The 17,175-nt window shown below is 35.4% G+C and overlaps 1 protein-coding gene and 1 long non-coding RNA gene across 2 annotated transcripts; both read right to left on the reverse strand.

Moving 5' to 3' along the window:
- Window positions 1–8,386: 8,386 nt before the first annotated feature.
- LOC147483861 (uncharacterized) lies at window positions 8,387–9,573 on the reverse strand. Its single transcript, XR_015206108.1, has 4 exons — window positions 9,456–9,573; window positions 9,232–9,375; window positions 9,009–9,074; window positions 8,387–8,925 (listed from the first exon to the last, which is right to left on the reverse strand). It is a non-coding gene; the product is annotated as an uncharacterized LOC147483861 (long non-coding RNA).
- Window positions 9,574–9,733: 160 nt separating this feature from the next.
- LOC147483862 (replication factor A protein 1-like) lies at window positions 9,734–11,587 on the reverse strand. The gene is made up of 7 exons (XM_086579661.1): window positions 11,519–11,587; window positions 10,670–10,937; window positions 10,481–10,580; window positions 10,265–10,386; window positions 10,109–10,190; window positions 9,907–10,030; window positions 9,734–9,814 (listed from the first exon to the last, which is right to left on the reverse strand). Exons 1-7 carry the CDS (start codon window positions 11,585–11,587, stop codon window positions 9,734–9,736), a joined length of 846 nt encoding a protein of 281 aa, XP_086435787.1.
- Between the last annotated feature and the right edge of the window lie 5,588 nt (window positions 11,588–17,175).

Here is a 17,175-nt window from a genome sequence, read left to right on the forward strand (position 1 = left end):
GTCTACTGTACTAGTGGTTTCCAAATTCATTAAAATTAAGTTTGTAAAAAAAAAAATAACATAACAAGTTTGATATTTTTTTTTCATAAGGGACCACATCGATCAATGGAGACATGCATACAAATTGAAATAGTTTATGCACTGAATTGCAATTTAAATAAGGGCATTTGCACATATTTATATATCAAACACGATTTATATAAGTTCAATTGTGACATACTTATTTTAGAATGACACATTAGTAGGAGCTAACGTCTACTAAAAAAGAATTTAAATTAAGTATTTGTTTACAATCGTGATCGCACTTTAATTTTTATTTAACATATGTTTGTATATATTATAACTTGAGACTTTCAAAATTTAAGATAACATGCCACACAATCAATAATATGTTTGTTTCATTCACATTCTTAAACCTATATAAAGATGGAGGTATTAATTTTAAAACCATCTAATAATTATTTATTCTCAAACTAGATCACATAATGTGCAACTCCATACAGTTATGATTTTTATGTATGTTGGTAACTTGGAATTGGTTAAACCTTTCAGTTAATCTCTAACTGATTGTGAATATATTTTTTTATTTATTTCACTTGTACTTTGAAGATATATTGGACTTCACCCGTCAAGCTCACTCGGAATAATTTCATCTCCTCCCTTACATGGAACATAAATGGTTCACATAATAAAGTTTCATATTTGTATATCTTTTATATGTTTAAACATTTTACAAATATATATTAAATTTTAAATGAAGTTGATCACTATAGACACATGGATTTAATTAATTTGACTTCAGTGTGATAATATGACATAGTGTATTTGAATGTTACTTACATATGGTAAAAGAATTCGCGGTGTCGTAGCCAATAGTTGAAGGATTGTGGTTTCCGATGATAATGGTGTCCTTTGAGCCATCTCCAATTAATACAACCATGGTTATGTTGAATAACACATGTATATACTATTTGTATATCCCAACAACAATATGGATGTAAAATCGTTGTTTGTTGAAAAGAGGAGCAGCTAGGATAGCATCATTAATGGATCTAAAATCACCAATACCGGCCTCCTAAACTTACACTTGCATTATAGTGAATAGCATTTGTCATAGGAAACAAAGAAAACGAGAGCAAACTTAAAATCCATGACCAAGCAGTTGTTCTTCAATTTCAGCTAGTCATATAATAGTTGGTGTTCATAATATAGTGATCTACTACGAAGACATCTTGATGTAAACTATGCAGTTTTTCAAACTTATTAATTACACGCATTGCTTTTGTCTCTGATAAATTTTTACATTATTATATCATATGCTTAATGTGTATAAGTGTATAACTAGTGATCATCATATTTTGGTAACATTTATTTGTTAGTTGGTTATTTTTATGTTTGAGTCTGAGTTAACAGTTTGCTAGAATTGGAACCTTAGGATTCCATGACTCTTTCAATAGTTTAGACGCAATTATTATTCTTGTAACTATAGGAGAAGTTTTGTTTCATGTTTTAATCTCCTTTTGCATCGTTACATTTTAACAAGGGTTCCTATTTGTGTTAGGATATAATTTACAGTTTTCTTGTTAGTTCAAATCCAATTTTGACCATTTTTGCACAAAGAAGTTGTCTAAAGAACCCTAAAGGTGAAGACAACCAAATTAACTAAGGACTTCAAAGTTATGCTGATTAATGAGGGACTACGACAATAGGTCATAAAAGTTTTTGATTTGTTTATAGGGACTTGCCATCTACGACAATTTTAGTTTGTTGCGTGAAGTAAAATAGCCAACAAGTAAAATCTTAGCACTCATTGGTAACATCCACATTCTCACACGGGTATTAACATCACGTTCACATCATGCACACCCAAAACCACTCCCTACTATAATAATACTCACTTGGTTTCAAACTCATGAAAAGTTGCACGAAACACATTAGATAAATTTATTAGCGACAACAAGTGGATTGTGTAGACATATGTTCCATATGTTGGGGGTTTATAGATTTACTATGTTTTTTTACGCATTTTGTTTCATTTATGACGTATAGTAGGTGGCGAACCTTTGATTATGCTTTCCATTCTCAACTAGTATGCGAACCGTGCTTCGCACTGGTTTATCGAAAGTAGCCAATGCATACGTGTTCAACTTTTCAACCAGTGTATTTTAGGGATTTTACCAAAAAAGTGTTTCAGGGATCATGTTGGCATTTTCAGTTGCAGTGGTTTATCTTGGAGTGGCTAAAAAATTCAAGGTAACTAAAGCTGTTGGCCTTAGCGTTAGTTGTAGCGATATGTACAATGTAGGAGGTCTCAGCAAGTGAAGCTGATGGACTGATGATCTTGGCGTTAGTGAAAGCAGTATGTTGGTCTCTGTCTCTGAGAACCACTTTTGACATGTAGAGAACGTTGTGTCAGAGAGGCACCTTATTAGATTGTGGGGTTGAAGATTTGCTTTTATGGCAGTGTAAAATGTTGAGTTTTGTTTTCTCCATTCACGTTGTATTATATATGACGCATGTTTGCTGACAACATGAGTAAATTTGTTGTATTTGAACTCATTCATATGCCCATATACATAGTTCTGGTCTCATTGTCATCTTCCAAACGCTTGAGCAAAACTCAGAAATTTGATCACATTTTCTTGTTGAATGCAAATTATTTCAACCATAGTAATAGCTGCAAGAGGATGAACTAACAATTTTCCTACTGAGGCCTCTCATGCTACTTTTTGTTAGAAACAGTCTATAACACCCCGTTAATTTTCTTTATTTTTCCTATTATTAGGATTTAAAAAGTAATAATAATATTAAAAAGAAAATAAATGGATAAAGATAAAATAAGATAAGATAAAAATGTGGGAGAGTAAGAAGGGTTTGGTTACAACCGAACTCTCCATCTTTTGTTAGTTTTTAGGGGTTTTTGAAATGGAGGAGAGAGAGAGAGAGAGAGTTCATATACGCGCAACGGTGTGACTTTTGGTTTTGTTGGTTTTCGCTTTTCCGATCAATTCGCAAGTGAGTATGCTAAACTTTATTTTCTTTTAAAAAAAACTATTTGATTTATTTATATGTGTTCTACTAGTAATTTTAGATATTTGATTTAATGGAACCTTGAGGTGAAATAAAAGAATGTTAATTTGATCGAATTAAATGGCGTACTGTGTTAATTGGCTTATGTCGCCAAGTTTTCTTTATGATATATATATATACATGTGTTCCGGGTATGTATATGATAGTCAGTAGCAATTGGTTATTGTTGGCTTTGAATTTATTTAGATGTGTCAGAACTCAAAAGTTAAAAGTTTGAACTTCTCATTTTAACGTTTTCGGTTATAGCTATAAGGGTTACTATTTTAAGTAATGATATATTAGAATATATAGTGGTATTGTACGTATGAGGTTTAGAATTGTCTCAAAAGTTGCTACTGTTACCTACTGTTGTAGGTTTGGTTATAGCTAAAGTTAACTTTTGAAGTGTTTTAGATTGTTATACTTACAGCTAAGGTTCACTTCTAAAGTGCTTAGGTGGTTAAGCATGAGTTAGATAGCATTCTACTGCCAAGTTTCTCTATTGATAGATGTGTCTGCATGGAAATAGATCTATGGACGTGGGTATACAATTACTTAGTTTCATTAAGGTTCGGTTATAGCTATCGGTAACATACATGACCATTGCTTATGTTCAAGCCTAGTTTTTCTTGACGTTGAGCTAATCTTGTGCGTTGCTCGAGTTTTATTTTGGACCTTGTTAAAACATGAAAAAGTAAGGTTTGGAAGTCTTCTTTTCAACCCAATTGACCTTGTCGCATTCTGAGGTTTGTGGATATGGTTATGGTGTTCGGAAGTTGGCACGTCAGAATTTTCTGATTTCAGAAATCCGGTCTGTGCCTGTTTTGGAATCGAGTTTTCACATAGTTAGGGTCAGATTTAAACTCTTGCCAAAACATGAAAAAATAAGTTTTATGTGTCTTCTTTCTAACTCAATTGGCCTCCTCGGCATTCGAGGTCTGTGGTGATAGATATAAGGTCTGGAAGTTTGGTTGACAGAAAACAGTGTGTCAGAAATCAGTTTCTGCGTACTGTGTTCAAGTCCAGTTTTAAAATAGTTAGGGTGAGAGTTAGAATTTTTATAAAAATAAGAAAATAATATTTGGAAGTCTTCTTTCTATTCCAATTGGCCTCATCGCATTCCAAGGCCCGTGGAATTTATTATGGTGTCTGGAAGTTTGACTGGCAGAAAACAGTGCATCAGAAATCAGTTTCTTCGCACTGTGTTCGAGCCTAGTTTTGGCATATTTAGAATGAGATTGGGTATTTTTGTAAAACATGATAAAGTAAGTTCTATGCATCAGCTTTTCAACACAAAAAGCCTCGATACGTTTGGATACATGTGGAAAGAGTTGTGTCATTCGGAAGATAGTCCGTCAGAAATCTATTTTGCTGAATATTAGGATTTTTACCGTTTTCGACCCAAGTTTGCTTCTAGATGGGCTAAGGTTGGGACTTCGAGTTCTACATGAAAAAGTATATCTACATACCTTAGTTTTTAAATAATTAAGTTACATGTCATTTGGATGAATGTAGAAAAAACTATAGCATTGACTATGTGGTTGATAATAACTACGAAGGCTTGATTCCAATCTTGAAGGATTTGGATACGTAGGCAGCTTTGAACAAAAGTGCAACCACTATATCTATAATATATATATTAGTTTGTGTGAAAACTATGTGATTGTGTTAGAAATTACTGTTGTTTTGAGACTACATAAATATATATGTGTGTGAGATAGAAGTTGTATATGAATATAGACTTTAGTATATGTGGATATGTTTTGGACATTAGTGTGTGTGGACTTGAATTTGGGCTAATAAACTATTTGTTTATGATATTGTATATATGAGTGTGGTTATGTAAATTGTATTTGTTTGATTATAAGTCTGTTTACATTTAATGATATTTAAGTGCTTGATTTGCCTTGACGCGCGAAAATGACTCTCTGCATGTGTGGTATATTTTGACATGAGTAATGCTAGTATAGTTATAAGTGATAATAATGTTTTAATGTGTCGCCCACATCTTTAGAACTCTCCACCTCGTGGATTTGGTAATGAGATATTATGACTTGTGATGTCATGTGATAGATGGGTATTCATTGAATGTGTCATGAATGACCCGGTATTCATTGAATGTGCCATGAATGACCCAATAGTTTGACTGCCCTAGAGAGGAACTAAGGTATTAAGCCCATGGTTGGTCGTATTCCTTGAATGTACGTAATGGAATGTAGGTTTGGGTATTCCTTAAATGTGAAGTAACGGGAATGACTCGGTATTCATTGAATGTGCCATGAATGACCCGATTAGTGTTATGATGGGTATTCCTTGAATGTGGCGGGAATGACCCAAGGTATTCATTGAATGTGCCATGAATGACCTGATATTTTGTTATGCCCAAAGGAGGCTTTATGATTATGTGTATGGAAAGCCCGAGATGGTCGATATGACTCATACCTTACCAAGTTACAAGTTTACAAGATGAAAGTATGTTTCACGGAGGCCATATCCCGCTTAAATAACCTAAGGACATATGTCTTGTAAGTGGTACTAATCGGTGTGAGTGAATTAATGAAACGGATGTGTGATTTGGCAAATGTGTGTAGTGCAAATCGTGGAGTAGGAACTAAAGGTTAGGATTCAAAAATGTCTTTGAATAAAGGAGTCAACAAGATAATTAATAAGCAAAAATTGTAAAAATATTGATTTTACGTGTGATGGAGTTATTAAAACATGTGATGTATATGATTTCTTATGAGAAATATATACATGGTTTGTATAAGTTGATACTCACAAGGGATGAATGTACTCCTTGGTTGTGACTTTTCCTCGCTTCTCATAAGTAGGCAGAAAGCGGTGATACTAAAGTAAAAGTATATGAATTGTGTGATGTTATGGATATGAAGTGTGACGATTGAATAATACTAGTAAATGATTGTGAGTTCTATGTGACTGTGAATTGACTATAACTTGATATGTTATTCTGAAACTATTAATGACTTGTGATAGTCTGAGATCTATGATTATGCACGCATAAACTTTATGACGTAATGATGTCATATGAATGACTACTCTTGATATAGGTATTATGATAAGTGATATTCCCCGAATATGCGGGACGAACCAGGTCATATCAATTAGACTTAAATGTCTTAAATGAGGTTTGGTTATGAATGGAATTTTGACTGGCTGAGATAACTCATTTTATTGTGATATCTAACTCTGTTTTGCAAGAGGGTAGGATCTATTAATCTTTTCTGTAGGGATGTACATATCCTACCCTAAGACGACGTGTTGGCTTAAAGGTAAGGAATACCAAACTCATTTTTAATTAGGTTATCATATGTGCAGTTAATAAATGGAATGTAAGTGGTATTGTATTGTGAGTTATTTTGGAAAGTGGGAATGACGAGTACTGTTATATGAGATTCTTGGAATTTGTATGTTGGGGGTGAAATCTTACTTGGGAAGAAACTACACCGCTTTTTGGAAAACGGAACTATATTGTCTTCCAAGTTGAAATTGTTTGTAATGTTATATTTATTCATTTGAAAGATTATTATATATATTTTGTTGTTAGTCTACTCATACCAAAAATTTCAATTTTTAATTCCATGTTTGCTTTGTTTTGTAACATTAGGGTGTGTTCTTAGGAACATAGATGGTGGAGTGCAGTGGATAAGGAGACGTGATTTGGAGTTGCTCTTGGAGTCTTCTGGTTTAAGATTTTCTGAAGAGTTGGTTAGTTTCTTTATAGTTTAATAATGTGATTTAAGGATTTTTCCTTTTCGTTTCTTTTGATTTCAGTTTTTGTATATATCGTGTTTGATAACAGGGTTTTGGATTTTGTTTCACCCCGGGTTTCCAGTTAATTAAATATAATTATTTTAAATATTGTCTGGAAATTTGGGGTGTGACACAGTCAGTACCAACACGTAACCACCCTCACACATTTGCTACACATAACATAATGAGAGTCATGCCTACATCATATTCTAACCAAGAAGCTAGTATAGTTGGATAACATGTCATCTCATCCAACAATTATGATTTTAAAGACCATAAGATGATTAGAACTGTAAGATACATAACAGATGCTGTTCACAGGACCTAAGTAGATTCATGTGCCTGAAGAGGAAGGTTTTACGACTCTTCTTCTTTTCAATTGGTAAGGGTAGAAAACTTATTGGTCTAGACATAGTAAAAGATACACTCTTAACATAAATTAATAGGTGAGACATTAAGTGATGGATCCTCTTAGTTGTTGCTAGCACATAGGCAAAATGATCTTTTGGGATATTCATATGACCTTTTATGTTTGTAAGTGAGATCGCGGTGCCAAGGATTCTTTTCAAATTGACTACTACAATACAATATTATCAGAACCGTTTGGAATATCCAAGAGCCCTTTAACAATGTCAACGACTAACTATAGTGCATTCTTCAAAGGCTATCAGTCCTAATCTTTAGAATTTTTAGAGGCAATGGCTGATATAGAGGGAGCCCCAGGAAGCTCAATGCATGGAGTGTCGGGTAGAGAACAGTCAATTCTCTCCCTGAATGTAAAGATCGATATAGCAGAATAATCCACCATAATCCTAATGTTACGTAGATTGTTATTTAGTATATGTTACTATCTTTAAAACCTTACTCGAGAAGAATTGCTGAAACATAGTTTACCAGAATCAACTGGAGCAACACGACCAATTGCTGCTTCTCCAAAGTCAGGATCCAAAACTTTTTCCGTTGCAAACTCATCACCATCAAGTGGAACAAGATTTAACCTTGAAGCTTGCAGGCATGAGTCCCTGCCCAGGATTATTGCAGTCCATTGTTTTCTCCCAGCTCTGACAAACACATATAGAGTAAAGTCGATGTAACTCAGCAATTGGAGTTGGAAACTATCTAGCATGGTATCCAGGTGATAAATCAATGATATGTGAAGGTGAAAGCAGTATGTGATTCGAATGCTTAATCTGCTCCATAACAGTCAGGCAGATGAAAGCATTTTTAGTTGGAGAATCAATATTCATGGTCCAATGACCTCAGAAGGGCGATTTCAGCCATTACATCCATACGGCAGAAAAAACAAAAATCTGCTTCTTTAACACTTTCAGAGGTATGTTCCTTAATACCAAACTTTGTTTTAGAAGTTCTCTAGTGGGAACCATAACAACAAAGATAAGGACCCTCAAATTCCATTTTCCTCACTCATAGGTGGCAATCTAGATATATAAGTCAACATAGGAAGTACAAAAAGCGGCCGGTTTTACGACCCGGTTTCCAATCCCAATCACATCTCTCTCACAGAACCCAAGTGGTATCACCATCTGAATAGGAGAAGGTGTCTTATACCCGGCTTTATCCACCGCTTTCAACACCCATATCATCCATTTCACTGCCCACCATCCCAGCAACCATTTCAACAACCATCCCTTCACTTCCAACTCTGCCAACTACAATCCCATCAATTCAAGTGGAATTCCATAGACTCGCCAAATCTCCCTATCACAAAAGTACCATAGTACCTACTCTTGCGTCTTTGCATAGATAAACTAAAGACTGTAAGCACACTATCCCCATTAAACTAATCAAATAGATATTTCTAAGCCTGACATATAAATTTTGAAAGATGTTTAAATAAGCAAACCTTCAGCAGTACCACTATTAGATCGTAAAGAACTTTCAATTAAGTGGAAGACAATGAGCAAATAATGAGTTTAATGTATGTATAATATCCCTTTAAATAAGAAAAATATATAATTAAAGCAACTTCAACATATAACTTGAGTGTATTTTCGTATGTCGTCTCGCACTCCTTCGTTTACGTCATGATTCTATTGATGAGAAGCCTTATGAATTCAATCAATCCTGCAGTAAGAATAATTTTAAATCTCATAATTAGTTATTATTTCAATATTTTATTTCCAAGTATTAAAGAATGAGTATGTTACCTGAATTTCTACACATTGTTTTTTGGCATTTGGTTCTTCATCTTCTTGTTTGATGATTTTGATGCCCTGTTTTTAAGATAGGTTAGTAGTAGAGTGAAACATTAGCTATGACTATTATTGGGGGTATGAAAGGAAGCTAAAGTTCCACAGCTTGCTTAGGCAATAAACTGCAACAGTAAAATTTTAACAATGCATTATAAGCAACAATAAAATTTGTACTTACCTTTTCAATTTTGTCTATTTTTTAGACGGTTAATGAGCTATCTTTTCCATTTTCACAGTTGTACTTTGTTATTCTGACTTCAAATTCATATTCCTTGCCAATTGGTTATTCTAATATTTCAGAAACCAAGTCGAAGCCATTTTCCTGCATAGAATATTTTAATATCATCTTGTGAGATTTTTTGTAAATAAATGTAATTTTAAAGAGTTAAAGCTAATTAATACCTGTTTCTCAATTTTCAACAGTTCATCCAAAGGACGTTGCAACAAATATTCGGCCTCATCATCAAACGTTGTTATCAACTTTTTGCATGTTGAATCTTCTATTTCAAATTGGACTTTGTGCCTGCATAGAATGTAATTACTTTAGTCTCTATGATAATATTTGTAATTTATTTAATAATATTTGTTTCAATACCTTTTTGTTAGTTCTTTCATTGAAATGGAACAATAGTCACACCACCATTCTGGATATTTTAGTTCTACCTTTCTTCTCAGACCGGTCAAACTTCACAACAATTGTAATGCCAGTTGTATTTGTTGTCAATATCTGATATTTTTGCTTTAAATTTGTACCTTTTCCCCTATACATTGATAATTTCAAATTTTGTTAAACAGTCAAACAATAATTGAAAAGAAGAATTACACATGAACTTGGATAAAGGCAGGAAGTTACCACTGATGAAGTACTCATTAGCAATGTATCAATTTCTTCTAAATTTTTCACTTGAATTGCCTCTGTTGCATAGGTAGATGGCCTTTTTCTGGAAATTAGCAACTCCGCCCGTGGATTATTTGAACTGCATTTTACATGAGAGATATGTCATAAACTTTAAAGTATGTACATGATTTTTTCCTATGAAATAAGTAATTGTTACCTATTTTTTAAAGTATGAGCATAATCTATTTCCAGGTTTATATACACCTTTGTCGCCGGTGTTGCTTGTAGTACATATTTACCTGAAGCCCAATAACTTTATACATTAGCACATATCACTCAAATTTATTGAATGTACATATTTAGATAGATGTACCTGAGAACAATCTGACTGTTGTTGAAGTCACAGTTATAATATCTCTTGGGCCATTTTTTGTTAGGACTTGTGGTATTTGTTTAATCCGATCTCCCCATAAAGTAATTTCCAAGCATTCCATTCTAACAACAAATAAGGAAACATAGTTAAAAATATACCATTGGTGATTAGTTGGTTTATTAAATAGTAGAGTATCATTAATAAGAAAAAGCATACCTCTCATTATCAATGTAGATTGATTTTTTATCTGACTGTCTCATTCTTGTGTGAACATTTTTTTGCAATTCACCGATGTTGTTGTAGAAACCAATGACATCTGAATAAGGTAAACTTTATTGGTAAGCCTATGAAAATTTTACCAATAAACGAACTAATGTAATTTGAAAAAAAAAATGTTAGAATTACCAGTAAGAAATTCGTCTTGCTTATCACGTGGGGCTAATTTCTTGAAATCGACAAAGCTGAATAGTTGTCGTGGAATTGATGTTTCATCTGAAATATTCCTCATGGTAGTATACTTCTCAAATGTTATCTTGTTTTTATTGTTCACGGGACAGTAAGACCTAACGTTTTTAACAGTGAATTTTTCCAAATGTACCACTGAACCATCTTGAACTTTTTCCTTAAACTGTGAATAGATCTCCATAGGTATAGACGCATTAATTTGGTCACCCTGTATGAATGAAAAAAATAATGGATATAAATCTTAAAGTGATAAAAAAGATGTTGAATAAGTGTGGTACTTTTACTTTTTTCGTCAATAAGGATCATATCCTTACTTAACAATGTTTCATTTCCAACCGGATAGTGGTCCCAAATTCTATCAATTCTTACTCGAGCTTTAAATTCCTAACCCGACTTGGTGGCTTGCTTTATCAAATTGTAATGAGTTGTCATGTCTAAATGTTTGCAAGTAGATCGACCGAGAACAGATAAGTAGAAGATTATCTTTTCAAAGTTAATATAATTAACTAAAAAATAAATATAAAAGGAAAACAAATGTATGTCCAACGAAGTAGTAAACTGTAGTGATTTCAAACACTTGACATATATAGAAAATGGGTGTGTATATTCCAATAAAGAACAAAAGAGAATATAAAAAAAATGGCTTAATGTGAATAATGTCTCCCATAGTAGTTCTTTGGTCCTCTACACCGCAATAGGATAAAAAAATTAATCGGGTTAATAAGTAATTAAGCTCTATCTGAAGTTAAAAAAATAAAAATTTGAGATTAAACTAATATTTTTTTTTACCTCATTGTAAATTGTTGAATGCTTCTTTGTAGACAATGTTCTGAGTGTATCCTTCTGGTTCATCACCATTTTTCTTGATTAGGAATTTCAATCCTGATCTTGTAGTTGTTCGTGATACTGTAACGTATAGTTGTCCATGACTGAAAACTGGCTTAGGCAAGTATACCCCCACATGCTTCAATGTCTGTCCTTGACTTTTATTTATTGTCATTACGAAACAAATCTTTATTGGAAACTGTATTCTCTTCAAACTGAAAGGCCAGTTAGTGCACTTATAAGTTGTCTCTATCCTTGGTATATCAGTTTCCCCGCCAATGTTGCTCCCTGTTATAATTTTTGCTCTAATGACCTTTGGAGCTAGTGATAAGTGCTCAAAAAGTGCTATTTAACCCTCGATTATGCCTCTTGTTTAGCCATCTTAGTGGACTAATAGTGTTTATAAGTTGTATTTTAAGATTCTACAGTGAAAAAGAGTTTTTTGTAGAATATTAGAGAAAATGGGGTAAAACGAAGCAATTCGGAGCATTAATGATCATCATGGGAGGTCCGTGGACAATCATGGAGAAGGCCAAGGAATTGGAGCTATTAAATATCGCGACTTGGACCTATTTTAAAGTCTATTTGGAAGCCCAAGGCCAAAGGATTCGTTGCTTGGACCAAAGCCATAAAGAGGATAGAAGGATAGAAGCGAAGAGAGAAAAATCGGCTTATCGTGCGGGGACGCATGGATCGGCGTCGGATGCATTGATTGCGTTTGGGGACGATAGATCGAAAGTCCCGTGACGCATTGATTAAGTCCGAGGGCGCATGGATAATGCGTCCGCACGCATGAATCGATTAATCGTAGCCAATTCCTTCCGGTTTGAAGACGAAGTCGGACTCAAAAAAAAACCTATTTGTATTAGGAAACAAATGACGGTTTGGAATGCTTCTAGAACTCATTGTAACCCCTATAAATAGAGAACCTAAGTGCCTCATGTAAGAGGCCAATTCACTTATATTCTTGTCTCCGAACTTGAGGCCAAGAGTCTTAATAAATTATTCTTTCTAATCTTATGTTTTTCAACTTCTTCTTCTTCTTGTTCTTCCTTCTTTATGGAAGGCTAATCTTCTCCTTCAAGGGAGGAGATGAAGCCAGTGCTTAAGGTTTAATGATTCTTCTGGTTCATGGTGTTCTTCAATCAGGTTAGTTCTTTATGTTTGTAGTTATTAATTCCATTGCCCACACCAGGGGATGGAAGTATAGAATAGGGTTTATGTTTTGCAATATTAATATCATGCTAGTGTTCTTTACTTTTCTTCTAGTAGTGTAATTCTTTAGAGTTAGGGAAGTATTCTTTGTGTTGCCTTAGAAGGGGTAGCTCGGGGGTGGCTGCATAGGGGAAGTATTCTTTGTGTTTGCCTTAAGTGGTGATTCATTGAATGGTCAGCCCTATTAGGAAGTACTCCTTGATGTTGCTCTTGGTAATACATTGAATGGTGCCCGAGCTTACATAAAAGGAAAGAAGATATTAATAGCATAAACATAAGAACAACCTTAAGTAGAGTTAATTGTTAACGATGTTTCATCCAAAGGGCATCGCACTTTCGCTCGATTGCCTAATTGTAGTCTACTTGTAAGAACAACCATGAAGCGGAAGGTCATAGATTAAAAGTATTGGTGGATTCTAATCTCTTTGAATTCTCTCTCTTATAAATTCTCAATAGTTTAGTTAGTTTAGCTTAGTTTAGCATTAGAATCTACAATCTCTACAACATTAGTTTTTAATCCCTCAAACCCCCTTTCCAGTCCTGTTCTTCACATAACATACACTTAAAAGTGGAACGATACCCTACTCATCCTTTACTTATTGAGGGATAATTAGGTTTTGATACGATTCTCTTTTGTTCAACGACCATACCACATCTCACACACAAAAAGAGGTAGTGTCAATGGCGCCGCTGCCGTTTTAAGTTGTTTATGTTTAACGTTTTCTTTCAAGATTAAATTTTTGGATATTGAGGTAATTTTAGCATCATCCATCCTTTTAAGAAAGAAAGAAGCGAAGGACATCTCAAAGACAAGATCTACCATTCAGGTTAGTCGAATCTTCATTCTTTTATTGCTTTCTTAGTATAGTTGCATCATAGTTTAGTTTTATTGCTTTCTAGTATAATTGCATTTAGGATCTTTTCAACAATTGAAGTTGTAAGCCAACACAAAAAATATCGGACTCTAGTGTTTCTTGTCCGAATCTTGACAAACGGACTATCGTCCGTAGGCGATGGTACTTAAGCAATCCAAGTGATTCACCATAACCCTAGAAGAGGCGACTTTAGACAACGGCGAGATACTAGCTGCAAAGCCCAACCCAGTTGAAGAAAAGTAGTTTTACATTCTAGCATAATTTAGAATAGTTGCATAGTAGGATAGTTTTTTTTTTTTTTTTTTTTTTTTTTTTTTTTTTTTTTTTGTTATTTTTGCATAGAATTTTCTAGTGTATGCCCCGTCGTCCATATCATCGTCCGGTAAGAACACAACAATGGACAATGTTTAACAACCGACTCACAAGAATACTAGACGAGATTGATCTGATGGCCATGGCTAGATGATGGAGGTGTTTTGGACACCAATAATCCCTGAAACTATCCCACCCATGCAAGCACAACAGAGGAAGAAGTCGGCGACTTCTATTAAGCCAATTATTGGACCCCCCAAATAGATATTGTTTTTCCGAGACGAAGCTAATCAATTTGAACTTAGAGCATCGGTAATCTCTATGCTTCCAAAGTTCAATGGTTCGCATAATGTTGACCTTTATGTTCACATGAACAAATTTCTATCAGTCCTCAGAACTTTCAAGAACCAGAATATCAAGGATGAGAGTATCAAGTTAATTCTTTTTCCACTCTCCCTCGAAGGTAAAGCATCCGAATGGTTAACTACACAGCCGATCAATTCAATCAACAACATGGAGAAGTTAAGAACAAAGTTTATGAACAAGTTCTACCCACCCCAGAAGACAGATGCAATGCAGCCAGCCATCGACAATTTCAAAGGGAAGGTGGTGAAGAATATCATCAAAGCTGGGAGAAATTCAATAATCTGCTAGTCTCATGTCCACATCATGGTTATGATAAGAGCACAATCGGTTCATTTTTTCTTTTCGAGGACTTTCTACTATGAACAAGCGGATGATCTGATCAATGCATCAAGGTAAGTTTACATCATTGGATGGAGAGGAAGCCTACAACTTTCTCGAGAATTTAGCTGAAGACACTCAACAATGGAGTACTAGCAACGAGGACGTAGCTAGAGTGGAGGGGGTGCCGAAGAAATTTAGCAACCAAATTCAAGAAGACCCAAATCAAGCAATGCTATCAATTATGGCAAGCATATCAACAGGACTTGAAAATCTGAACAAGAAGTTTGATCAGTTCTCCATGAATCCTCCAAAACCAAACAATTTCCAAGCTAAACCTCAACCATCCAAGCCTTGTTATACCATTTGTGAGTTATGTTCTGATGAAGGCCACACCACTAAAGAGTGTTCGTACTATCTGGATACTAATGCAGAGGCATGTAGTATCAACTCTTTAGGAAGAAATAACCCGATTCAATCGGGGACAAAATTATTGGAAACCACAAAATACAAATCGAGGAATTTTCCTCCGTGATTCCAAAATCATCAAATCGGTTCGAATAACGATGCTCGGTTCAAAAAACCGCCCGGCCATACAGAAATCAACGATCATACGAGAACCCAAAGAATACCAAGCCAACACAAACAGAGTTAGTACGGATCTTATGAGTGGATATATTGCCCTACGCCTTTCGGTCGAGCAAAGCGGTTATCCCACATCCGGAAGAAGCTATCACCACCATTGTCAATTAGTGAAAACGGACAAATCAAAGAACCCGGAAGTTGGAGAATAACTTTAGTGTCATTCAAGGCCGATAGGGCAAATCGCAGCCGCCTTGACGGAAAGATCAAAAGGAGCATTACCAAGCCCGGTAGGAGCCAAATCCGAAAGGAAGAGGTGTCTTGCGGTGGATAACCCGGAGATTACTCGGTCGAATGCCCAAGTTAATTCATCACCACTCACTGGTCGGTGGTAAGAAAGTTGATAACAAGATTGTCTATGAACCAGGAAAAGATTACGTGGAGCCTAAGGTAACTTATGTCCCCACCATCCCACCCAGTTCTAACATTCCGATATATATCTAGTGTTGTGCAACTTTGAAACCATTGCAAAAGAAGTTGAAGGAACTACTATGGAAGTAAGTAAGAAGAAGCCATCCTGAAGTGACTCCACTGTCAACTCCACTAATTGTTACCAAGCCAACCGCCCAAAAAGAAGAGAACCGATATTGAAGAATCCATGGCCCGTTTCCTTGAAACTAGTGAATACCGTAAGAGATGACCCGGTCTGAGGAGATTTGCGATGTATTTGAATTTACAGATTAATATCCCATTTCGACCGCCATCAAGCAAGTTCCCTCGTATGCCAAGTTCCCGAAAGATCTAGTAAAGAAGAAGACCAACATTCCGAGAAAGAAGCTTTTATTGCTCAAAGATGTTCATCGTTACCTACAGAATCTATCGGTTGTGGCCGAAAGATCCCCGGAAGTCCAACTGCTACATGCGAATTGGAGATTCTTTGGAGGAACAAGCTTTACTAGATTTGGGTGCCGGTGTGAATCTTCTACCATATTTCGCCTCACGAAGTTGGGCTTGAAGGATCTAAAACCGACGATGTTACTTTACAGTTGGCAGATAGATCAGTGAAGATACCTAGAGGACTAATTGAAGACGTCATAGTCAAGATCGAAGATTTCTATTATCCGGTTGATTTCATAGTACTAGACACAGAACCTACATCTGGTAGGCAGATACCAATCATTCTAGGCGCACCATTCTTGGCCACTCGCAAATGCACTCATCAACTGTCGAAACGGTAATATGACGTTATCCTTTGGTAATATGAAAGTTGAGACCAATGTTTTCCATATGTTACAGCAACCACAGGAAGTATGTGTTGTGAACGAGGTATGCATGATTGAAGCGTTAGCACAGGATTATCTGACTCATTCATATCCTGCTGACGAGTTATTGAAAGCTCGGACAGGACTTCAGTTGAGTGGAACTTAGTGTTGAGTCAATCAATGCGATTTTGGATTCATCACCGTCATGGATGACATCAAGTTCAAAGAAAACTTGAATCGCCTATGCTTGATGGACCACCTAAAGAGCTTAAGAAGGAGCCACCTAAGCTAGAATTGAAGCCTTTACCGCCTACACTCAAGTATGTTTTCTTGGGAGATTTGGGAACCTACCCAAGAGTCATTGCATCGATTTGACTACGGAGCAAGAATCCGTGTTAGTAGCACTTTTAAAGGAACACAAATCAGTATAGGTTGGACAATTGATGATATCAAGGGGATCAGCCCTATGATAGTTCAACATAGGATTCATCCGGAAGAGGATTCCAAGACTTCTAAGCAACCACGAGGAGGCTTAATCTGAAAATGAAGGAAGTAGTTAGAGAAGAGGTCGCCAAACTCCTTGACGCCGCATTATCTACCCTATTTCGATAGTCAATAGGTTAGTCCAGTTCAAGTTGTGCCAAAGAAGTCCGGAACCACGATCGAGAACGAGAACAATGAGTTGATTCCA

The sequence above is a fragment of the Coptis chinensis genome, chromosome 8 (assembly GCF_015680905.1).
Source record: "Coptis chinensis isolate HL-2020 chromosome 8, ASM1568090v1, whole genome shotgun sequence".
Taxonomy (NCBI): Eukaryota; Viridiplantae; Streptophyta; class Magnoliopsida; order Ranunculales; family Ranunculaceae; genus Coptis; species Coptis chinensis.

Coding starts and splice junctions, on each gene's coding strand:
- LOC147483862 (XM_086579661.1), bottom strand. CDS start 11,587: ATGGTGATGAACCAGAAGGATACACTCAGAACATTGTCTACAAAGAAG. Junction 10,387..10,480: donor ATCTACATTGATAATGAGAG/GTATGCTTTTTC, acceptor ATTTGTTGTTAG/AATGGAATGCTTGGAAATTA. Junction 10,031..10,108: donor GCTCATACTTTAAAAAATAG/GTAACAATTACT, acceptor TGTAAAATGCAG/TTCAAATAATCCACGGGCGG.